General features: G+C 45.4%; 1 protein-coding gene across 1 annotated transcript in view; it reads left to right on the top strand.

Annotated features, from left to right (window-relative positions):
• ACTL6A (actin like 6A) overlaps positions 1-23,600 on the top strand; it is a 63,968-nt gene extending 40,368 nt beyond the window's left edge. The window contains exons 10-14 of the mRNA XM_038746098.1: positions 3,391-3,505; positions 6,558-6,638; positions 7,330-7,425; positions 13,930-14,016; positions 23,162-23,600. Coding sequence (XP_038602026.1) covers positions 3,391-3,505; positions 6,558-6,638; positions 7,330-7,425; positions 13,930-14,016; positions 23,162-23,242 — 460 coding nt within the window. The 3' untranslated portion in view covers positions 23,243-23,600. The remainder of the gene's footprint in view (positions 1-3,390; positions 3,506-6,557; positions 6,639-7,329; positions 7,426-13,929; positions 14,017-23,161) is intronic.
• The last annotated feature ends 222 nt before the right edge of the window (positions 23,601-23,822 follow it).

The following is a 23,822-nucleotide window of genomic DNA, read 5'->3' as shown; positions in this document are numbered from 1 at the left end:
AACAAAACAAAACACATTAACAAAATAAAATAATAAATATGTAGAAATAAAATAGAGTAATAAATCCGTACAAACATATATACATATATACAGGTGCTGTGGGGAGGGGAAGGAGGTAAGGCGGGGGGGGGGGGGGGGGGGGGGGGGGGGAGGGGGAACCTGACTTTAGCATAGGTAGCTTAAAGCATGGCTCAATGGAAAGAGCCCGGGCTTTGGAGTCAGAGGTCATGGGTTCAAATCCCGGCTCTGCCAATTGTCAGCTGTGTGACTTTGGGCAAGTCACTTCACTTCTCTGGGCCTCAGTGACCTCATCTGTAAAATGGGGATGAAGACTGTGAGCCCCCTGGGGGACAACCTGATCACCTTGTAACCTCCCCAGTGCTTAGAACAGCGCTTTGCACATAGTAAGCACTTAATGAATGCCATTATTATTATTAGTATTAAAGAGTAGACATGAAGGACCAGAGGAGAGGGGTTCAACAACGAAGATTTTGAGCCCACCACAGAAAAGACCCCTTGTAGCAGCGCGGATCGGGGGCGGCAGGGGCCGGCCGGCTGCCCGGCTAACCTCACCTCCAAGAGGTGTGGGACGGACGGCCCAGCGGATCGATCAATCAATCAATCAGTGGTATTTATTGAGCGCTTACAACGTGCAGAACACCCTTTTAGGTCAAGGGGAGAAGCCACCACTCTGACATTGGAGCCGATCCAACCTACCCTTTGACTTTTTTTTCGTCGTCCCCCCCCCCCCCCCCCCCCCCCGAAACCTATTCTTCAGCCTAATTGTCGCCATCCCTAAAGCATTGAGGAAAAACCCGATGTTGGGTAGGGACCGTCTCTATGTGTTGCCGATTTGTAATAATAATAATAATAATAATGGTGGCATTTATTAAGTGCCTACTATGTGCAAAGCACCATTCTAAGCCCTGGGGAGGTTACAAGGTGATCAGGTTGTCCCACGGGGGGCTCACAGTCTTCATCCCCATTTTACAGATGAGGGAACTGAGGCACACAGAGAAGTGAAGTGACTTGCCCAAAGTCACACAGCTGACAGTTGGCAGAGCCGGGATTTGAACCCATGATCTCTGACTCCAAAGCCCGGGCTCTTTCCACTGAGCCACTTCCCAAGCGCTTTGTACGGTGCTCTGCACACAGTAAACGCTCAATAAGTACGATTGAATGAGTGAATTCTAGAGGAAAGAAAGGAATAAGGCTAGGTTTTTCTCTCATACAACACTAAGAATGCAAATACTTCTTACATAATGCCAATAGAATGCCACTTGTCAGCTGTGTGACTCTGGGCAAGTCACTTAATAATAATAATAATCGTGGTATTAAGCACTTACTATGTTCAAAGCACTGTTCTAAACGCTGGGGAGGTTACAAGTTGATCAGGTTGGCCCACGGGGGGCTCACAGTCTTAACCCCCATTTTACAGATGAGGTAACTGAGGCCCAGAGAAGTGACGTGACTTGCCCAAAGTCACACAGCTGACAATTGGCGGAGCCGGGATTCGAACCCGTGACCTCTGACTCTGAAGCCTGTGCTCTTTTCCACTGAGCCACGCTGCTTCTCTGTGCCTCAGTTCCCTCATCTGTAAATTGGGGATGAAGACTGTGAGCCCCGAGGGGGACAATCTCGTCACCCTGTAACCTCCCCAGCGCTTAGAACAGTGCTTTGCACATGCTATTATCATTATTATTAATAATAGAAGGTTAGCCAAGACCTACGGTGTGACACGTTGAAGTCCCCAGGTGATTCCCACAGTGAAGTGCAGTTAAAGGAAATTAACTAGCCATTTGAGAAGCAGCGTGGCTCAGTGGAAAGAGCCCGGGCTTTGGAGTCAGAGGTCATGGGTTCAAATCCCGGCCCCGCCACTTGTCAGCTGAGTGACTTTGGGCAAGTCACTTCACTTCTCTGGGCCTCAGTTCCCTCATCTGCAAAATGGAGATGAAGACTGTGAGCCCCCCGGGGGACAACCTGATCACCTTGTAACCTCCCCAGCGCTTAGAACAGTGCTTTGCACATAGTAAGTGTTTAATAAATGCCATCATTATTAAGTTGGTGATTTGTGCTTCCCAAGTGCTTTGTACAGTGCTGTGCGCACAGGCAGCGCTCAATAAATACGATTGAATGAATGAGTGAATTCTAGAGGAAAGAAATGGATAAGGCTAGGTTTTTCTCTCCAACAAAACTAGAATGCAAATACTTCTTACATAATGCCAATAGAACGCCACTTGTCAGCTGTGTGACTTTGGGCAAGTCACTTCATTCATTCAATCGTATTTATTGAGCGCTTACTATGTGCAGAGCACTGTACTAAGCGCTTGGGAAGTACAAGTCGGCAACATCTAGAGACGGTCCCGACCCAACAACGGGCTCGCAGTCTAGAAGGGGGAGACAGACGACAAAACAAAACATATTAACAAAATAAAATAGAATGGTAAATCTGTACAAGTAAAATAGAGTAATAAATCCGTACAAACATATATACAGGTGCTGTGGGGAGGGGAAGGAGGTAGGGCAGGGGGCATGGGGAGGGGGAGAGGAAGGAGGGGGCTTGCAACCAATACAACTGTTTAGAATTACATATTCATTCATTCAGTCGTATTTATTGAGCGCTTACTGTGTGCAGAACACTGTACTAAGCGCTTGGGAAGTCCAAGTCGGCAACATATAGAGACAGTTCCTGCCCAACAGTGGGCTCACAGTCTAGAAGGGGGAGACAGACGACAAAACAAAACATGTGGACAGGTGTCAAAATTGTCAGAATAAATACAATTATAGCCATCATTAGCAAATAAACAGAATAGTAAATACGTATTAATATTAGTGTAAAGAGCACGGGCTTTGGAGTCAGAGGTCATGGCTTCAAATCCCAACCCCACCAACTGTCAGCTGACTTCACTTCTCTGGGCCTCAGTTCCTCATCTGTCAAATGGGGGTGAAGACTGTGAGCCCCCCGTGGGACAACCTGGTCACCTTGTAACCTCCCCAGCGCTTAGAACGGTGCTTGGCACATAGTAAGCGCTTAAGAAATGCCATCGTTATTATGTTGCCGATCTGTACTTCCCATGTTGCCAATTTGTACTTCCCAAGCGCTTTGTACAGTGCTCTGCACACAGTTAGCGCTCAATAAATACGATTGAATGAATTCTAGAGGAAAGAAATGAATAAGGCTAGGTTTTTCTCTCCCAACAAAACTAGAATGCAAATGCTTCTTACATAATGCCAATAGAAGGTTAGCCAAGACATACGGTGTCACCCGTTGAAGTCCCCAGATGATTCCCACGCTGAAGTGTAGTGAGCGGAAATTATCTAGCCGTCTGTCACAGTGCTTTGTTTATTGTTTTTCTAGCTCTTCCCATAACGTTGTTTGTTAACCCCTAGGGTAGCTGCACAGATGCCGACAGTACACTACGAATTCCCCAATGGCTACAACTGTGACTTTGGTGCCGAACGGCTGAAAATACCCGAAGGGCTATTTGATCCTTCTAATGTGAAGGTAAGTCGGCTCCAGGTTCATCATCATCAATCGTATTTATTGAGCGTTTACTATGTGCAGAGCACTGTACTAAGCGCTTGGGAAGTACAAATTGGCAACATATAGAGACGGGCCCTACCCAACAGTGGGCTCACAGTCTAAAAGAGTTCTAAGAGGTTCAGTCTAACCTCTTAGAGGTTCTCTTAGAACCTCTTAGAGGTTCAGTCTAAGAGGTTCAGGTAGAGTTTTGTTGAAATATAAACACTTCTTCTGATGACTTGCCAACGTGTACTTCCCAAGCGCATAGTACGGTGCTCTGCACACAGTGAGCGCTCAATAAATACGATTGAGTGATGACTTGACACCTGTCCACGTGTTTTGTTTTGTCATCCGACTCCCCCTTCTAGACTGTGAGCCCGTTGTTGGGCAGGGACCGTCTCTATATGTTGCCGACTTGGACTTCCCAAGCGCTTAGTACAGTGTTCTGCACACAGTAAGCGCTCAATAAATACGATTCAATGAATGAATGAATGAATATGTAATTCTAAACAGTCGTATTGGTTGCAAGCCCCCTCCTTCCTCTGCCCGTCTCGATCCCCCCCGCCCTACCTCCTTCCCCTCCCCACAGCACCTGTAGATATGTTTGTATAGATTTATTCCTCTATTTTACTTGTACAGATTTACTATTCTATTTATTTTATTTTGTTAATTTGTTTTGTTTTGTCATCTTTCTCCCCCTTCTAGACTGTGAGCCCGTTGTTGGGTAGGTACCGTCTTTATATGTTGCCAACTTGGACTTCCCAAGCGCTTAGTACAGTGCTCTGCACACAGAAAGCGCTCAATAAATACGATTGAATGAAGGAATGAATGCAAAATCATGATGCGATGTACCCGATTTTAGCCAGTACATATTTGTGATGTCTGTCGACTGGATGATTTTTTCAGGCCTTAGACCACCTATATGCCCACGTGTATGCAGTTTCCATATATTGGTATTTTATGTGTGAAGAAAAGCTTACCTCAAAATGTGTACTGTTGATGCATCTATATTCATTCAGCCGTATTGAGCGCTTCCTGTGTGCAGAGCACTGTACTAAGCGCTTTTCCTGGTCTTTTGGAAGAAATGGGAGCAATAGTCACTGTGAGTCAACGTTGGCTTCCTCTGAAGCTGGGGATGTGTTAGTTAAGGCGGGAGATCCCCAAATGGGCCTTGTCCAGGACAAAAGGGGACACCTAGTAAGTAGCCTTACTCAGAAACACTTTGAAGTATGAAGTGAGTTGGCTATGTCAAATGCTGTTCAGAAGAATGGTACTTTGGTGGTCATGGAATTCTATTTATTCTGACAACTTGACACCTGTCCACATGTTTTGTTTTGTTGTCTGTCTCCCCCTTGTAGACTGTGAGCCCGTTGTTGGGCAGGGACCGTCTCTATATGTTGCCGACTTGGACTTCCCAAGCGCTTAGTACAGTGCTCTGCACACAGTAAGCGCTCAATAAATACGATTGAATGATGAATAAATACGAATGAATGAATAAAGATTTCGCCCCTCAGGAAGGCAAGGCGGCGTGGTGGAGTCGAAAGAGCACGGGACTGCTCTTCTAGACTGTGAGCCTGTTGTCGGGGAGGGACCGTCTGTAGATGTTGCCGACTTGTAATTCATTCTTTCATTCAGTCGTATTTATTGAGCGCTTCCTGTGTGCAGAGCACTGGACTAAGCGCTTGGGAGGTCCAAGTCGGCAACATCTAGAGCCAGTCCCTACCCAACAGCGGGCTCACAGTCTAGAAGGGGGAGACGGACGACAAAACCAAACATGTGGACAGGTGGCCAAATCGTCAGAACAAACAGAAGTAAAGCTAAATGCACATCATTAACAAAATAAGTAGAAAAGTAAGGCGAATACAAAATAAGTAGAATAGCACTTCCCAAGCGCTTAGTACAGTGCTGTGCACACAGTAAGCGCTCAATAAGTACGATTGAATGAATGAATGACTGGAAGGCTGGAAACCCGATTTCTAGTCCCGGCTCCACCAGGCGCCTACTTTCGGGGCATTTCTGTGCCCCAACTTTTTCATCTCTAAAATGGGGATCATCATCATCAATCGTATTTATTGAGCGCTTACTGTGTGCAGAGCACTGTACTAAGCGCTTGGGAAGTACAAATTGGCAACATATACAGTCCCTACCCAACAGTGGGCTCATTCTTGCTTCCTCTTGAGACTGCGAGCCCCAGGTGGGACGGGGACTGTGTCCAGTCCAATTATTTCTATCCCTCTAGACCGTAAGGTCGGTCATTCATTCATTCAATCGTATTTATTGAGTGCTTACTGTGTGCAGAGCACTGTACTAAGCGCTTGGGAAGTACAAATTGGCAACATATAGAGACGGTCCCTCCCCAACAGCGGGCTCACAGTCTAGAAGGGGGAGACAGACAACAAAAGAAAACAAATTTCCTCAAGTACTGCATAATGGAGCCACAAATGAAGTTTTACGATTATGGGTAGACGACCATAACTGGTGACTCTATTGTATTGTACTCTCCCGAGCGCTTAGTAATGAATGAAGGTCATTCATTCATTCATTCAATCCTATTTATTGAGCGCTTACTGTGTGCAGAGCACTGTACTAAGCGCTTGGGAAGTACAAGTTGGCAACATATAGAGACGGTCCCTCCCCAACAGCGGGCTCACAGTCTAGAAGGGGGAGACAGGCGACAAAACAAAACAAATTTCCTCAAGTACTGCATAATGGAGCCACAAATGAAGTTTTACGATTCTGGGCAGACGACCATAACTGGTGACTCTATTGTATTGTACTCTCCCGAGCGCTTAGTACAGTGCTCTGCACATAGTAAGCGCGCAACAAATGCCGTTGATTGATTTCCGTCTACCCCAGCGCTTAGCGTGATACTTTTATATATAGGAAGCTTTGTAAACAGTGCTTGGCACGTAGTAAGCGTTTAACAGATACCATAATTAATTAATCGATTAACGAATACCACAGTTAATGAAATAAATCACGTTTTCTGTACAGTCTACTCTGTGACGTGCTAATTTGGGAATACCGATTGCAGGGCTTATCAGGGAACACAATGCTGGGAGTCAGTCACGTCGTGACCACCAGCGTTGGAATGTGTGACATTGACATCAGACCAGTAAGTGCCAGTCTATTTTCCATCGTATAAAAGCATTTTAATGGAAACGATGACAAAGTTACTGAACAAGGAAGACATCTGAATCCATTTTCCGGGCAGAAAATTCCCGTGTCCGTCAGACACTCCAGTGGTTAAAGAAGTGTGTTCCTCAGGAATGTGTGCTGGTGCTTCTTTTTTCCATACTTTTCTCCTTTTAGGCTTCAGCACTTCAAAGGATAGGCAAATGTCGTGACTATAACACTGCATTTTTAAAAATCTCATTTAGTGAAGTGTTTTTCTAGGTCTCTGAACCGTATAGTTCAAAAAAAATGCACATTCACCGATGCCTTTTATTTCTGCCCGATGCACAGTGCCACTCCTGTTTTAAATGTTCCTTGTGGCGTTCGTTTTAGAGCCGCCTCTATGCTTCCTAATTTTCCGGGTTACAGGGATCTCCATTAAGTGGAGTTAATACCTGTATCCAAAAGCAACTAAGTTTCTGGACCGTTTCTTCTGGGAAGCGCATCCAGCCAACGTGAAGTTTCGCTGCACACGTTAAAATCGGGAATTTTCCCTACTGCAACAGAGTCTTAAAAATTCAGAGAAAATGCAGTAAATAGAGGCATAAGGCATTTTAGCTTTATGTAGCATTGAAGCTAACACTTTCACAGTGACATTTTGATCTAACTTTTGAATTTTTGCCGTTTTTTAGGGACTCTATGGCAGCGTGATCGTGGCAGGAGGCAACACTCTAATACAGAGCTTTACTGATCGGCTGAACAGAGAGCTTTCTCAGAAAACTCCTCCGGTAACCGTTTTATTCGGGGTTCCGTCTCAGTTTTTCTAAAGAATGAGCATCCAGAAATGTATCTCTGTGGCTAGTGGGATCTTACAATTAAAGGCTTGTATCATTTGAGCTGATCTGGTAGAGAAGAAGCATGGCCTTGTGGATAGAGCACGGGCCCGCCTGGGAGTCAGAGGGACCTCCTTCTGTTCCCGGCTCTGCCACTTGTCCGCTCCGTGACTTTGGGCAAGTTACTTGACTTCTCTGGGCCTCAGTTTCCTCATCTGTGAAGTGGGGATTAAGACCGTGAACCCCATGTGGGATAGGGACTGTATCCAACCCGGTTTGCTTTATATCCACTAGTACAGTGCCTGGCACATAATAATAATAATAATAATAATAATAATAACGGCATTTATTAAGCGCTTACTATGTGCACAGCACTGTTCTGAGCGCTGGGAAGGTTACAAGGTGATCAGGTTGTCCCACGGGGGGCTCACAGTCTTAATCCCCATTTTACAGATGAGGGAACTGAGGCCCAGAGAAGTGACTTGCCCAAAGTCACACAGCTGACAATTGGCAGAGCCAGGATTTGAACCCATGACCCCTGACTCTAAAGCCCGGGCTTTTGCCACTGAGCCACGCTGCTTCTCTAGTAAGCGCATAGTAAGCACTTAACAAATACCACCGTGATTATTTTTCTTCTTACTATTATTGTTAATAAGAAGAAGAAGAATTACTAGGATTACTTGAAAGGTCTCATATATTTTATAATAATAATGATGGTATTTGCTAAGCGCTTACTATGTGCAAAGCACCGTTCTAAGCGCTGGGGAGGTTACAAGGTGATCAGGTTGTCCCACAGGGGACTCACATTAATCCCCATTTTACAGATGAGGGAACTGAGGCCCAGAGAAGTTAAGTGAGTTGCCCAAAGTCACACAGCTGACAGTTGGCGGAGCCGGGATTTGAACCCATGTCCTCTGACTCCAAAGCCCGGGCTCTTTCCACTGAGCCACGCTGCTTCTCATGCTTGTTCTCACGTTGCTTCTTGTGAAATTCTTGTCCTCCATCAGTGGCTAGTTAATCCATTTCCCATTGTCAGTGGTGCAAAGCAAGGTTGGGTGGGAAGTGGGCCTAGTTCTGTGCAACTCATTTTAGGTTACCTTGTTGGATGGTGTAACAGGGAACCTAAATACAGGTGTTAGAATCTGCATCTGCCCGTCGTGGGGGGTGTAAGGCTCTTTGAATCAGTAGACTTTGAGCATTAATCAAAGTCCTAAGAGTTAAGAATCGCTGAATTGAGATGACCATGCCATCTCCAGTGGCTACCAATCAATGTGCGCATCAGGCAGAAACCCCTCACCCTGGGCTTCAAGGCTGTCCGTCACCTCGCCCCCTCCTACCTCGCCTCCCTTCTCTCCTTCTCCAGCCCAGCCCGCACCCTCCGCTCCTCCGCCGCTAATCTCCTCACCGTACCTCGTTCTCGCCCATCCCACCATCGACCCCCGGCCCACGTCATCCCCCGGGCCTGGAATGCCCCCAATCCCTCTGCCCATCCGCCAAGCTCGCTCTCTTCCTCCCTTCAAGGCCCTACTGAGAGCTCACCTCCTCCAGGAGGCCTTCCCACACTGAGCCCCCCCTTCCTCTCCCCCTCTTCCCCCTCCCCATCCCCCCCGCCTTACCTCCTTCCCCTCCCCACCGCACCGGTATATATGTATATATGTTCATACGTATTTATTACTCTATTTTATTTGTACATATTTATTTTATTCTGTTAATATGTTTTGTCGTCTGTCTCCCCCTTCTAGCCTGTGAGCCCGCTGTTGGGTAGGGACCGTCTCTGTATGTTGCCAACTTGGACTTCCCAAGCGCTTAGTCTAGTGCTCTGCACACAGTAAGCGCTCAATAAATACGATTGAATGAATGAATGCCCTTCATGTACACAGCGAAGAAAGCGGGCAGATGGTTGTAAACCACTCTGGCTGGTCAGCTAGGGGTTCTAGGCGGGCGATAGTCCAGTGATGGATCAGCCTACGCCAGGGATGTCTGTATCGGCAAAACAGATCTAAAAGTGTCATGGAATTTTGTTATCTCGGAGCTCACTGACTCATTCATTCATTCATTCATTCATTCATTCATTCATTCGTATTTATTGAGCGCTTACTGTGAGCAGAGACAGAGACTAATGATCGTTATACCAGGAAGTAGAACATTAGTCTTCTAGCCTGTGAGCCCACTGTTGGGTAGGGACCGTCTCTATATAGTTGCCAACTTGGACTTCCCAAGCGCTTAGTACAGTGCTTTGCACACAGTAAGCGCTCAATAAATACGATTGATTGATTGATTGATTGATTAGGGAAGCAGCGGGGCTCAGTGGAAAGAGCCCGGGCTTTGGAGTCAGAGGCCATGGGTTCAAATCCCCGCTCCGCCAATTGTCAGCTGTGTGACTTTGGGCAAGTCACTTCACTTCTCTGGGCCTCAGTTCCCTCATCTGGAAAATGGGGGTGAAGACTGTGAGCCCCCCGTGGGACAACCTGATCACCTTGTAACCTCCCCAGCGCTTAGAACAGTGCTTTGCACATAGTAAGCGCTTAATAAATGCCATCGTTATTATTATTATTGAAACAAGAATTGTAGCATGCATGGTATAGTGGATAGAGCCTGGGCCTCGGGGTCAGAAGGACATGGGTTCTAATCCTGCTCTGTCACTTGTCTGCTGGGTGAACTTGGGCAAGTCACTTCACTTCTCTGGGCCTCAGTTTCCTCATCTGTAAAATGAGGGTGGAGAACATGAGCCCCACGTGGGACAGGGACTGCGTCCAACCTGATTTGCTCGTTTCCACCCCAGCTTTAGTACAGTGCCTGGCACATAGTAAGCACTTAATGCATACCATTATTATTTTTTTATTAATTATTACTAATATTAATTATAAGAATACCAATGTGTCCTTTGGGAGGCTGTCAAGTAGTGAAAGGCGGGAATTTGGCGTCAGGCTCCAGACCAGACTTAAGGTCTGCAAAGCCAACAGCCTGTTCGGCCTCGTTTGTGACTGTGAGACCTGAAGTTTCCACACCTGAGCATCACATGCACACAGTAAGCGCTCAATAAATCATCAATCGTATTTATTGAGCGCTTACTGTGTGCAGAGCACTGTACTAAGCGCTTGGGAAGTACAAGTTGGTAACAGAAATAATACGATTGAATGAATGAATGAATGAACATGATAAGCAAGGTCACAAATAGCGACGTCTTCCGACAAAATCAGCAGCGTGGCTTAGTAGAGAGAGCACAGGCGTAGGAGTCAGAGGACCTGGGTGCTAATTCTAGCTCAGTCACTTGTCTGCTCTGTGACCTTGGGAAAGTCTCTCAACTTCTCTGTGCCTCAGTGACCTCCTCTGCAAAATGGGGATTAAGTACACAGTCAAGACTGTGTCCAACCTGATCAGCTTGTATCTGTTTCAGCCCTTAGAGAGGAGTAGAAGAGGAGGTAGGAATTGTAGACAAGTCATTTGAGGACTTCCCTTCTAGGCTGTGAGCCCGCTGTTGGGCAGAGACCATCTCTATATCAATCAATCGATCAATCAATCGTATTTATTGAGCGCTTACTGTGTGCAGAGCACTGTACTAAGCGCTTGGGAAGTACAAGTTGGCAACATTATAGAGACAGTGCGTACCCAACAGTGGGCTCACAGTCTAAAAGGGGGAGACATATATATTGCCAACTTGTACTTCCCAAGCGCTTAGTACAGCGTTCTGCACACAGTAAGCACTCAGTAAGTACGACTGAATGAATGAACCTAGGAAAGCACATTGCACCCAATGAGTGTTCTGAGAATCAGCATGGTGACGTTGGGCGAGTCACTAAGCCTCTATGCCTCAGTGACCTCATCTGTAAAATGGGGATTGAGCCTGTGAGCTCGACGTGGGACAGGGACCGCGTGCAACCCAATTAGCTTGCATCCACCCCAGCGTTTATTTAGCACAGCGCCTGGCGCATAGTAAGTGCTTAACAAATGCCATAATTATCAATCAGTCGATCGTATTTATTGAGCGCTTACTGTGTGCAGAGCACTGGACTAAGCGCTTGGGAAGTACAAGTTGGCAACATATAGAGACAGTCCCTACCCAGCAGTGGGCTCACAGTCTAGAAGGGGGAGACAGAGAACAAAACCAAACATACTAACAAAATAAATAGAATAGATATGTACAAGTAAGATAAATAGAGTAATAAATATGTACAAATATATATACATATATACAGGTGCTGTGGGGAATGGAAGGAGGTAAGATGGGGGAATTATTACTATTATTATCATTATTCTGATAAATACCGTAACGTACCTCAATGTTGCAGAATGCTGGCCGACAAACAGTTTAGCTGTTTGTACAAAGACTGCAGTTAATGGCATTTATTAAGCGTTTACTATGTGCAAAGCACTGTTCTGAGCACTGGGGAGGTTACGAGGTGATCAGCTTGTGCCAAAGGGGGCTCAAAGTCTTAATCCCCATTTTACAGATGAGGGAACAGGCACAGAGAGGTGAAGTGACTTGTCCAGGCACACAGCTGACAATTGGCAGAGTCGGAATTTGAACCCATGACCTCTGACTCCAAAGCCCGGGCTCTATCCACTGAGCCACGCTGCTTCTCGGTTAGACATAGTGTTGTTGAGGCCTTTCCAGACTGAGCCCCCCTTTTCCTCTGCTCCTCCTCCCCTCCCCATCGTCCGACTTCCTCCCTCTGCCTTACCCTCCTCCCCACCCCACAGTACTTGTATTTGTACATATTTATTACTCTGTTTATGTTAATGATGTGTAGATATGTAAAGTTATATTTACTTATATTGATATGTTGCCAACTTGTACTTCCCAAGTGCTTAGTACAGTGCTCTGCACACAATAAGCGCTCAATAAATACGATTGATGGATGCTATTGATGCCTGTTTACTTGTTTTGATGCCTGCCTTCCCCCTTCTAGACTGGGAGACCATTGTTCAGTAGGGATTGTCTCTATTCGTTGCTGACTTCTACTTTCCAAGCGTTTAGTACAGTGCTCTGCACACAATAAACACTCAATAAGTACGATTGAATGAATGAATGATCAATTGTGTAGCTTGGGCTGGGTGGAGATCTTCACTTCTCAGGGCTTTGAACTCACTGATAATAATAATAATAATAATAATAATGATAATAATAAATGATAATAATAATAATAAGATTTGTTAAGCACTTACCATGTGCCAAGCACTGTTCTAAGTGCTGGGGCGGGGGGGGAGATACAAGGTGATCATGTATATATGTTTGTACATATGTATTACTCTATTTTACTTGTACATATCCTATTTATTTTATTTTGTTAGTATGTTTTGTTTTGTTCTCCGTCTCCCCCTTCTAGACTGTGAGCCCACTGTTGGGTAGGGACTGCCTCTAGATGTTGCCAACTTGTACTTCCCAAGCACTTAGTACAGTGCTCTGCACACAGTAAGCGCTCAATAAATACAATTGATTGATTGATTGATTGATTTGTTGCCGACTTCTACTTTCCAAGCGTTTAGTACAGTGCTCTACACACAGTAAACACTGAATGAGTATGATTGAATGAATGAATGATTAATTGTGTAGCTTGGGCTGGGTGGAGATCTTCACTTCTCAGGGCTTTGAACTCACTGATAATGATAATAATAATAATAATAATGATGGCATTTGTTAAGCGCTTACTATGTGCCAAGCACTGTTCTAAGCACTGGGGGGGGATACAAGGTGATCATGTATATATGTTTGTACATATTTATTACTCTATTTCCTTATTTTACTTGTACATATCTATTCATTTTATTTTGTTAGTATGTTTGGTTTTGTTCTCTGCCTCCCCCTTTTAGACTGTGAACCCACTGTTGGGCAGGGACTGTCTCTATATGTTGCCAACTTGTACTTCCCAAGCGCTTAGTACAGTGCTCTGCACACAGTAAGCGCTCAATAAATACGATTGATTTGTTGCCGACTTCTACTTTCCAAGCGTTTAGTACAGTGCTCTGCACACAGCAAACACTGAATGAGTACGATTGAATGAATGAATGATCAATTGTGTAGCTTGGGCTGGGTGGAGATCTTCACTTCTCAGGGCTTTGAACTCATTGATAATAATAATAATAATAATAATAAAATAATGGCATTTGTTAAGTGCTTACTATGTGCCAAGCACTGTTCTAAGCGCTGGGGGGGATACAAGGTGATCATGTATATATGTTTGTACATATTTATTACTCTGTTTCCTTATTTTACTTGTACATATCTATTCTATTTTATTTTGTTGGTATGTTTGGTTTTGTTGTCTGTCTCCCACTTCCAGACTGTGAGCCCACTGTTGGGCAGGGACCGTCTCTATCTGTTGCCAACTTGTACTTCCCAAGCGCTTAGTACAGTGCTCTGCACACGGTAAGCGCTCAATAAATACGATTGATCAAGGTGATATGAGCTTTCTGTTTTAGTCGGATCTCACCAGTGTGTATTTTCTTCTCTCATTCCAGAGTATGCGCTTGAAATTGATCGCCAATAACACGACGGTGGAACGGAGGTTTAGTTCGTGGATTGGCGGCTCCATTCTGGCTTCCCTGGTTAGTCCTGGCGTGTCGGAGGGGAAGGGAAAGGGATAGAAATGGGCTGATTTGGCTGAAACGACCCCTCTTTGCCTACTGCTGATTCTGTGGCCAGACAATCTGTGTGTCTGTTGTTGTATTGTGCCCTCCCAAGCGCTTAGTACAGTGCCCTGCCCACCGTAAGCGCTCAATAAATACGATTGAACGGAATGAATAGTCAGACTCCACTAGTGGTAAGAGTGTCTTGGCTCAGTGGAAAGAGCCCGGGCTTTGGAGTCGGAGGTCATGGGTTCGAATTCCGGCTCTGCCAGTTGTCAGCTGTGTGACTTTGGGCAAGTCACTTCACTTCTCTGGGCCTCAGTTCCCTCAACTGTAAAACGGGGATGAAGACTGTGAGCCCCCCGTGGGACAACTTGATCACCTTGTACCCTTCCCAGTGCTTAGAACGGTGCTTTGCACATAGTAAACGCTTAATAAATGCCATCATTATTATTATTATTATTCCTCAGTTGCCGTTGTAGCGGTTATGAGTGTGAGTGTTTAAATTGCGCTTCTGACTCATGTTCAGCCATGAATTTATGCCAGTTTCGTAAACTGATCTTACTGGACGCCTCGCACAGTTTCCCCCAGTGAATTGCCGACGTTTTGGTATGAGAAGTGTTTCCTTTTGTTTGTTTTGAGCAGTTGTACTTCCCAAGCGCTTAGTACAGTGCTCTGCAAACAGTAAGCGCTCAATAAATACGATTGAATGAATGAATGAATGAATGGAGTCAGAGGTCATGGGTTCTAATCCCGGCTCCGCCACCTGTCAGCTGTGTGACTTTGGGCAAGTCACTTCTCTAAGCCTCAGTTCCCTCATCTGTAAAATGGGGATTAAGACTGTGAGCCCCTGTGGGACAACCTGATCACCTTGTATCCCCCCCAGCGCTTAGAACAGTGCTTTGCACATAGTAAGTGCTTAAAAATGCCATCACTATTATTATGATTATTTTTAATCTCAAACGGTCAAGCTTCACCCGCTAAACTGTAAGCTCCCTGTGGACGGGGAACACGTTTTCCAGCTCTGTATGCTACTCTCCTACTAAGCGCTTAGTACAGCACGTTAAGTACTCAAATACCACGGATTGATTCAGTTCCCTCAATTCTGCCATTGTGGGATTTGGTGGATAACAATAATAATAATGTTGGTATTAACTCTGTACGCTACTCTCCCAAGCGCTTAGTACAGCACATTAAGTACTCAAATACCACCGATTGATTCAGTTCCCTCAATTCTGCCATTGTGGGATTTGATGGATAACAATAATAATAATGTTGGCATTAACTCTGTACGCTACTCTCCCAAGCGCTTAGTACAGCACATTAAGTACTCAAATACCACCGATTGATTCAATTCTGCCATTGTGGGATTTGGTGGATAATAATAAGTTGGTATTAACTCTGTACGCTACTCTCCCAAGCGCTTAGTACAGCACATTAAGTACTGAAAAACCACCGATTGATTCAATTCCTTCAATTCTGCCATTGTGGGATTTGGTGGATAATAATAATGTTGGTATTAACTCTGTACGCTACTCTCCCAAGCGCTTAGTACAGCACATTAAGTACTGAAAAACCACCGATTGATTCAATTCCTTCAATTCTGCCATTGTGGGATTTGGTGGGTAATAATAAGTTGGTATTAACTCTGTACGCTACTCTCCCAAGCGCTTAGTACAGCACATTAAGTACTGAAAAACCACCGATTGATTCAATTCCTTCAATTCTGCCATTGTGGGATTTGGTGGATAATAATAATGTTGGTATTAACTCTGTACGCTACTCTCCCAAGCGCTTAGTACAGCACATGAAGTACTGAAAAACCACCGATTGATTCAATTCCTTCAATTCTGCCATTGTGGGATTTGGTGGATAATAATAATAATAATGTTGGTATTAACTCTGTACGCAACTCTCCCAAGCGCTTAATACAGCACATTAAGTACTCAAATACCACCGATTGATTCAATTCCTTCAATTCTGCCATTGTGGGGATTTGGTGGGATAATAATAATAATAATGTCGGTATTTGTTAAGTGCTTACTCTGTGCCGAGCACTGTTCTAAGCGCTGCGGGGGATGATATACAAGGGAATCAAGGTTGTCCCACGTGGGGCTCACAGTCTTAATCCCCATTTTATGGAGGAGGGAACTGAGGCCTAGAGAAGTGAAGAGACTTGCCCAAAGTCACCCAGCTGACAGGTGGCGGAGCCGGGATTTGAACCCACGACCTCTGACTCCCAAGACCAGGCTTTTTCCACTGAGCCTCGCTGCTTCTCAGCGGGGGACTTCACCAAATCCACCCCCCACCATGATTTCATCGATTTGGATTTTGTCCCCTGTGAGTCTTTGTCTTTCCAGTACTGGTACTGAACAGTAATCAATCAATCAATCGTATTTATTGAGCGCTTACTGTGTGCAGAGCACTGTACTAAGCGCTTGGGAAGTACAAGTTGGCAACATATAGAGTACTGAGCTAAGATCACTCTGTCCACATAAAGAAGCTTCTCCATAATCAATCAGTCGTATTTATTGAGCGCTTACTGTGTGCAGGGCACTGTACTAAGCGCTTGGGAAGTCCAAGTTGAAGGATTTTCATAAGATTCAGCGTTCCAGGTATGAGCAGACCATGGTTTTAAAATAGAGGCGAAAACTAGGCCTTTGTGTTGGGGTCTATGGATTTGAAATATTGGAGTGGGACTTCGAGAGCTTTCGTGACTCAGTGGGAAGAGCCCGGGCTTTGGAGTCCGAGGTCATGGGTTCAAATACCATCTCTGCCAATCTGGGCAAGTCACTTCACTTCTCTGGGCCTCAGTGACCTCATCTGTAAAATGGGGATTAAGACTGTGAGCCCCCCGTGGGACAACAGGATCACCTTGTAACCTCCCCAGCACTTAGTATAAATACGATTGATTGATTAGTGCAGTGCTTTGCACATAGTAAGTGCTTCCTCTATTTTTACTTTAACAAAATTAAATCCATCAGGTCCGACCTCCCCAAAGTCTCTTCCCCCCTTTCTCCATCCCCCTGGCTCTCAACACTCTCTGCTACTCTCCCATCCTTCCCAGCGGTATCCTCAGAGGAGCTCTCCTCCCTCCTCTCAAGTGCTACTCCGGCCACCTGTGCTTCTGACCCCATTCCCTCTCATCTTATGAAATCTCTCGCTCCATCCCTTCTCCCCTCCTTAACTTCCATCTTCAACCGCTCACTCTCCACTGGTTCCTTCCCCTCTGCCTTCAAACATGCCCATGTCTCTCCCATCCTAAAAAAACCCTCTGTTGACCCCACCTCACCTTCTAGTTATCGTCCCATATCCCTCCTACCATTCCTTTCCAAACTCCTTGAACGAGTTGACTACACTCGCTGCCTAGAATTCCTCAATAACAACTCTTTCCTCGACCCCCTCCAGTCTGGCTTCCGTCCCCCACATTCCACGGAAACTGCCCTCTCAAAGGTCACCAATGACCTCCTGCTTGCCAAATCCAACGGCTCATACTCTGTCCTAATCCTCCTCGACCTCTCAGCTGCCTTTGACACTGTGGACCACCCCCTTCTCCTCAACACGCTATCTGACCTTGGCTTCACAGACTCCGTCCTCTCCTGGTTCTCCTCTTATCTCTCCGGTCGTTCTTTCTCAGTCTCTTTTGCAGGCTCCTCCTCCCCCTCCCATCCTCTTACTGTGGGGGTTCCCCAAGGTTCAGTGCTTGGTCCCCTTCTGTTCTCAATCTACACTCACTCCCTTGGTGACCTCATTCGCTCCCACGGCTTCAACTATCATCTCTACGCTGATGACACCCAGATCTACATCTCTGCCCCTGCTCTCTCCCCCTCCCTCCAGGCTCGCATCTCCTCCTGCCTTCAGGACATCTCCATCTGGATGTCCGCCCGCCACCTAAAGCTCAACATGTCGAAGACTGAGCTCCTTGTCTTCCCTCCCAAACCTTGTCCTCTCCCTGACTTTCCCATCTCTGTTGACGGCACTACCATCCTTCCCGTCTCACAAGCCCGCAAACTTGGTGTCATCCTCGACTCCGCTCTCTCATTCACCCCTCACATCCAAGCCGTCACCAAAACCTGCCGGTCTCAGCTCCGCAACATTGCCAAGATCCGCCCTTTCCTCTCCATCCCAACCGCTACCCTGCTCATTCAAGCTCTCATCCTATCCCGTCTGGACTACTGCACCAGCCTTCTCTCTGATCTCCCATCCTCGTGTCTCTCTCCACTTCAATCCATACTTCATGCTGCTGCCCGGATTATCTTTGTCCAGAAACGCTCTGGGCATGTTACTCCCCTCCTCAAAAATCTCCAGTGGCTACCAATCAATCTGCGCATCAGGCAGAAACTCCTCACCCTGGGCTTCAAGGCTGTCCATCCATCCCCTCGCCCCCTCCTCCCTCACCTCCCTTCTCTCCTTCTCCAGCCCAGCCCGCACCCTCCGCTCCTCCGCCGCTAATCTCCTCACCGTACCTCGTTCTCGCCTGTCCCGCCGTCGACCCCCGGCCCACGTCATCCCCCGGGCCTGGAATGGCCTCCCTCTGCCCATGCGCCAAGCTCACTCTCTTCCTCCCTTCAAGGCCCTGCTGAGAGCTCACCTCCTCCAGGAGGCCTTCCCAAACTGAGCCCCTTCCCTCCTCTCCCCCTCGTCCCCCTCTCCATCCCCCCATCTTACCTCCTTCCCTTCCCCACAGCACCTGTATATATGTATATATGGTTGTACATATTTATTACTCTATTTATTTATTTATTTATTTATTTTACTTGTACATTTCCATCCTATTTATTTTATTTTGTTGGTATGTTTGGTTCTGTTCTCTGTCTCCCCCTTTTAGAGTGTGAGCCCACTGTTGGGTAGGGACTGTCTCTATGTGTTGCCAATTTGTACTTCCCAAGCGCTTAGTACAGTGCTCTGCACATAGTAAGCGCTCAATAAATACGATTGATTGATTGATTGATTGTACATATTTACTATTCTACTTATTTTGTTAACGATCTGCATCTGGCTTTAATTCTATTTGTTCCATTTTGACACCCGTCTCCATGTTTTGTTTAGTTGTCCGTCTCCCCCTTCTAGACTGTGAGCCCGTTATTGGGGAGAGACCATCTTTATATGTTGCCAACTTGTACTTCTCAAGCACTTCCCCCTTTTAGACCGTGAGCCCACTGTTGGGTAGGGACCGTCTCTATATGTTGCCAACTTGTACTTCCCAAGCGCTCAGGACAGTGCTCTGCACACAGTAAGCGCTCAATAAATATGATTGAATGATTGATTAGTCCAGTGCTCTGCACACAGTAAGCGCTCCCCATAAATGAGAGAAGCAGCGTGGCTCAGTGGAAAAGAGCGCGGGCTTTGGAGTCAGAGGTCATGGGTTCAAATCCTGGCTCCGCCAATTGTCAGCTGTGTGACTTTGGGCAAGTCACTTGACTTCTCTGTGCCTCAGTTACCTCATCTGTAAAATGGGGATGAAGACTGTGAGCCCCCCCGTGGGACAACCTGATCACCTTGTAACCCCCTCAGCGCTTAGAACAGTGCTTTGCACATAGTAAGCGCTTAATAAATACCATCATTATTATTATTATTATTATAAATACGATTGAATGAATGAATAAATGCCATCGTTGTTATTATGACTTGAGGGCTAGCTAAGAGGCCACTATTTGAATTTTCCCCTGAGCAATTTTTCCCTTGTGCATATTTATAAATTCACTCAGTCGTATTTATTGAGCACTTACTGTGTGCAGAGCACTGTACTAAGCGATTGGGGGAGTATAATACAACAAAAAGCAGATACAGTCCCAGCCCACAGTGAGCTTAGTCTAGAGGAGTGAAGCTCACTTCTTGTTCCGAGTTGTGCCCTTCTTCCAAGCAGAAGGGAGGCTGTGAGTAAGGGATCAATGGGTGGTGAATAGATTAGCCTAAGAACAAAGTGTGTGCGATTCATTCATTCAATCGTATTTATTGAGCGCTTACTGTGTGCAGAGCACTGTACTAAGCGCTTAAGCGCGATGGTGTGGAGAGCCCCTTGTGAGAAAGGATTGTATTCTCCCAACTGCTTCGTTCAGTGCTCGACACACAATAAGCACTTAACGCCACCGTTTTTAACTTTTGCTTGATGCGGATTGCAACGGGCAACCAGTGTATATTTTTAGGTGGATGACCTCTAGCAATGGTATTTAATAATAATAATAATGATGGTGTTAAGCGCTTACTACTGTGTGCCAAGCACTGTTGTAAGCGCTGGGGGGATACAAGGTGATCAGGTTGTCCCACGTGGGGCTCAGTCTTAATCCCCCTTTCACAGATGAGGTGACTGAGGCCCAGAGAAGCGAAGTGACTTGCCCAAAGTGGTGAAGCCGGGATTCGAACCCATAACCTCCAACTCCCAGGCCCGGGCTCTTTCCACTGAGCCACGCTGCAGAGTCCTGCGTGTGTACTGTACTAAGCACTTGGGAAGGTGTCATCCTGTCTAGACTGTAAGCTCCTGGTGGGCAAAGACCCAACGCTGTTGTATCGTGCTCCCCCGGAGCACTTCATCATCATCATCAATCGTATTTATTGAGCGCTTACTATGTGCAGAGCACTGTACTAAGCGCTTGGGAAGTACAAATTGGCAACATATAGAGACAGCCCCTACCCAACAGTGGGCTCACAGTCTAAAAGGGGGAGACAGAGAACAAAACCAAACATACTAACAAAATAAAATAAATAGAATAGATATGTACAAGTAAAATAGAGTAATAAATATGTACAAACATATATACAGGTGCTCTTCCAAGTGCTTAGTACAGTGTTCTGGATTTAATAAGTGCTCAGTGAATACAACTGATTGATTTATTGATTGATTAGACCCCCAAACCCTCACACTTAGGTAGAGTGCCTGAAACCTTCCGGGCACAGGGCAAGGTTCTTTCTCACTTCAATTCAACAAAGCTGATCTTTGGGATTTGCATCTGAAAACAAAGGGATTTTTCCCCCTCTGACATGGATGGGATTACAGTCCTAATCCCATCCATGCAGAAAACTTCACCAGGTGGAATCCCATCCACAACAGTCGGGGCTTCTTCTGAAGCGTGTGAAAAGGTCAGAGTAATAATCATTTTTCTTCCAGATGAATGAGTAATTCACTGAAATTCACCCCAGCTTCGTTCCTTTGACAAGGTCCTCAGACATCTAGTCAGTGGTTTAGGGGCTCTGCGCACTGTAGTATGTTCTTTTTTTTAAAGTCATTAACCACTTGGGCTACGCCAGGCACTGAACTAAGTGGCCGGGGTAGATACGGGAGAATCAGGTTGGACACAGTCCATGCCCAACGTGGGACTCCCAGTCTTAACCCCATTAGACAGGTGAGATAACTGAGGCACAGAGAAATTTGGTATCTTGCTGAAGGTCATACATTTGGCAGGCGGCAGAGCCCGAATTAGAACCTATGCCCTCTACCAGGCCTGTGCTCTTTCCATTCCAAGTGCTTAGCACAGTGCTCTGCACACAGTAAGCGCTCAGTAAATACGATTGAATTCCATTGCTTCAATTGCGCAATAAACACAATTGATGTGCAGTGACAATTTTGACTTCTGTGTTACTTCTTCAAGCGGTTCGTACACGTACATTCAAATACCTAGTAACCTGTGAATAGGGACCGTCTATCAATCAATCAATCGTATTTATTAAGCGCTTACTGTGTGCAGAGCACTGTACTAAGCGCTTGGGAAGTACAAGTTGGCAACAGTCCCTACCCAACAGTGGGCTCACAGTCCAAAAGGGGCTCTATATGTTGCCAAGTTGGACTTCCCAAGCGCTTAGTACAGTGCTCTGCACACAGTAAGCGCTCAATAAATACGATTGAATGAATTCCATTGCTTTTCAAGTGCCCAGTAAACACAATTGATGTGCAGTGACAATTTTGACTTCTATGTTACTTCAAGTGGTTCATACACGTACATTCAAATACCTAGTAAGTAACCTGTGAATAGGGACCGTCTCTATATGTTGCCAACTTGTACTTCCCAAGCGCTTAATACAGTGCTCTGCACACAGTAAGCGCTCAATAAATACGATTGAATGAATGAATTCCATTGCTTCTCAAGTGCCCAATAAACACAATTGATGTGCAGTGACAATTTTGACTTCTATGTTACTTCTTCAAGTGGTTCATACACGTACATTCAAATACCTAGTAAGTAACCTGTGAATAGGGACCATCTCTATATGTTGCCAACTTGTACTTCCCAAGCACTTAATACAGTGCTCTGCACACAGTAAGCGCTCAATAAATACGACTGAATGAATGAATTCCACTGCTTCTCAAGTGCTCAGTAAACACAATTGATGTGCAGTGACAATTTTGACTTCTGTTACTTCTTCAAGTGGTTCGTACACGTACATTCAAATACCTCGTAAGTAACCTGTGAATAGGGACAGTCTCTATGTCAGTCAATCAATCAGTCGTATTTATTGAGCACTTACTGTGTGCAGAGCACTGTACTAAGCGCTTGGGAAGTACAAGTTGGTAACATATAGACAGTCCCTACCCAACAGTGGGCTCACAGTCCAAAAGGGGCTCTATATGTTGCCAAGTTGGACTTCCCAAGCGCTTAGTACAGTGCTCTGCACACAGTAAGCGCTCAATAAATACGATTCAATGAATGAATTCCATTGCTTCTCAAGTGCCCAGTAAACACAACTGATGTGCAGTGACAATTTTGACTTCTTTGTTATTTCAAGTGGTTCGTACACGTACATTCAAATACCTAGTAACTTGTGAATAGGGACCATCTCTATATGTTGCCAAGTTGGACTTCCCAAGCGCTTAGTACAGTGCTCTGCACATAGTAAACGCTCAATAAATACGATTGAATGAATGAATTCCATTGCTTCTCAAGTGCCCAATAAACACAATTGATGTGCAGTGACAATTTTGACTTCTGTGTTACTTCTCCAAGTGGTTCGTACATGGTACATTCAAATACCTAGTAAGTAACCTGTGAATAGGGACCATCTCTATATGCTGCCAACTTGTAGTTCCCAAGCACTTAGTACAGTGCTCTGCACACAGTAAGCGCTCAATAAATACGATTGAATGAATGAATGAATGGTTTCATTGGTAAAACTCTCTTTTCTGTTCCAACAGGGTACCTTCCAACAGATGTGGATTTCCAAACAAGAATATGAAGAAGGTGGGAAGCAGTGTGTTGAGAGGAAATGCCCTTGAACTTCCTGAAAAATTGTGGCCTTTCCCCCGCCCCGTCCCTTGTTTCATAGCTTTAGCGTACTCAGGAACCAAATGAACTTCTTTTGTAGAATGTTTATACTCTTTTGCATACTTCAATTTCCACTTTTAACACGTTTTAAAGGCTTTGAAATGGCCCCATAACTTAACGAGTTTTTGCCTCCCTTGAAAAGCAACAACTCTTATTACAAACTTTTTATAATTTTGTATAAATATCTATTTTCTCTAAACGCTTTCCAAACCTCCGAGTGGTAGAATTGGTTCTATGAATAGAATTTACCGCCTAATCCTTCCCCAAACTTGCGATGAAAATCATTAAAGATTTCTACCCCCTCTCAGATGTCCTGTGCCGTCACGTCGATTTCATTGCTTATTCCTTCTAGGGGGGAAAAACCCAATCTGCATCTCTGACCGAAGTCCCATGTAAAAAAAAACCAAGTATAAATCAAATAACCTTGTCTTCCTGCGTGGGTAGGGAAGATTTTAATGTCAGGGTGCAATTAAAATGTACATACAGGCAGATCTAGCTCTGATTTAGGATTTTTTTTACCTTGAAGTGTGA

The sequence above is a fragment of the Tachyglossus aculeatus genome, chromosome 1 (assembly GCF_015852505.1).
Source record: "Tachyglossus aculeatus isolate mTacAcu1 chromosome 1, mTacAcu1.pri, whole genome shotgun sequence".
NCBI classification, from domain to species: domain Eukaryota; kingdom Metazoa; phylum Chordata; class Mammalia; order Monotremata; family Tachyglossidae; genus Tachyglossus; species Tachyglossus aculeatus.
Note: the sequence above shows the minus strand (reverse complement) of the source record. Positions and strands in the feature narration are given on the sequence as shown.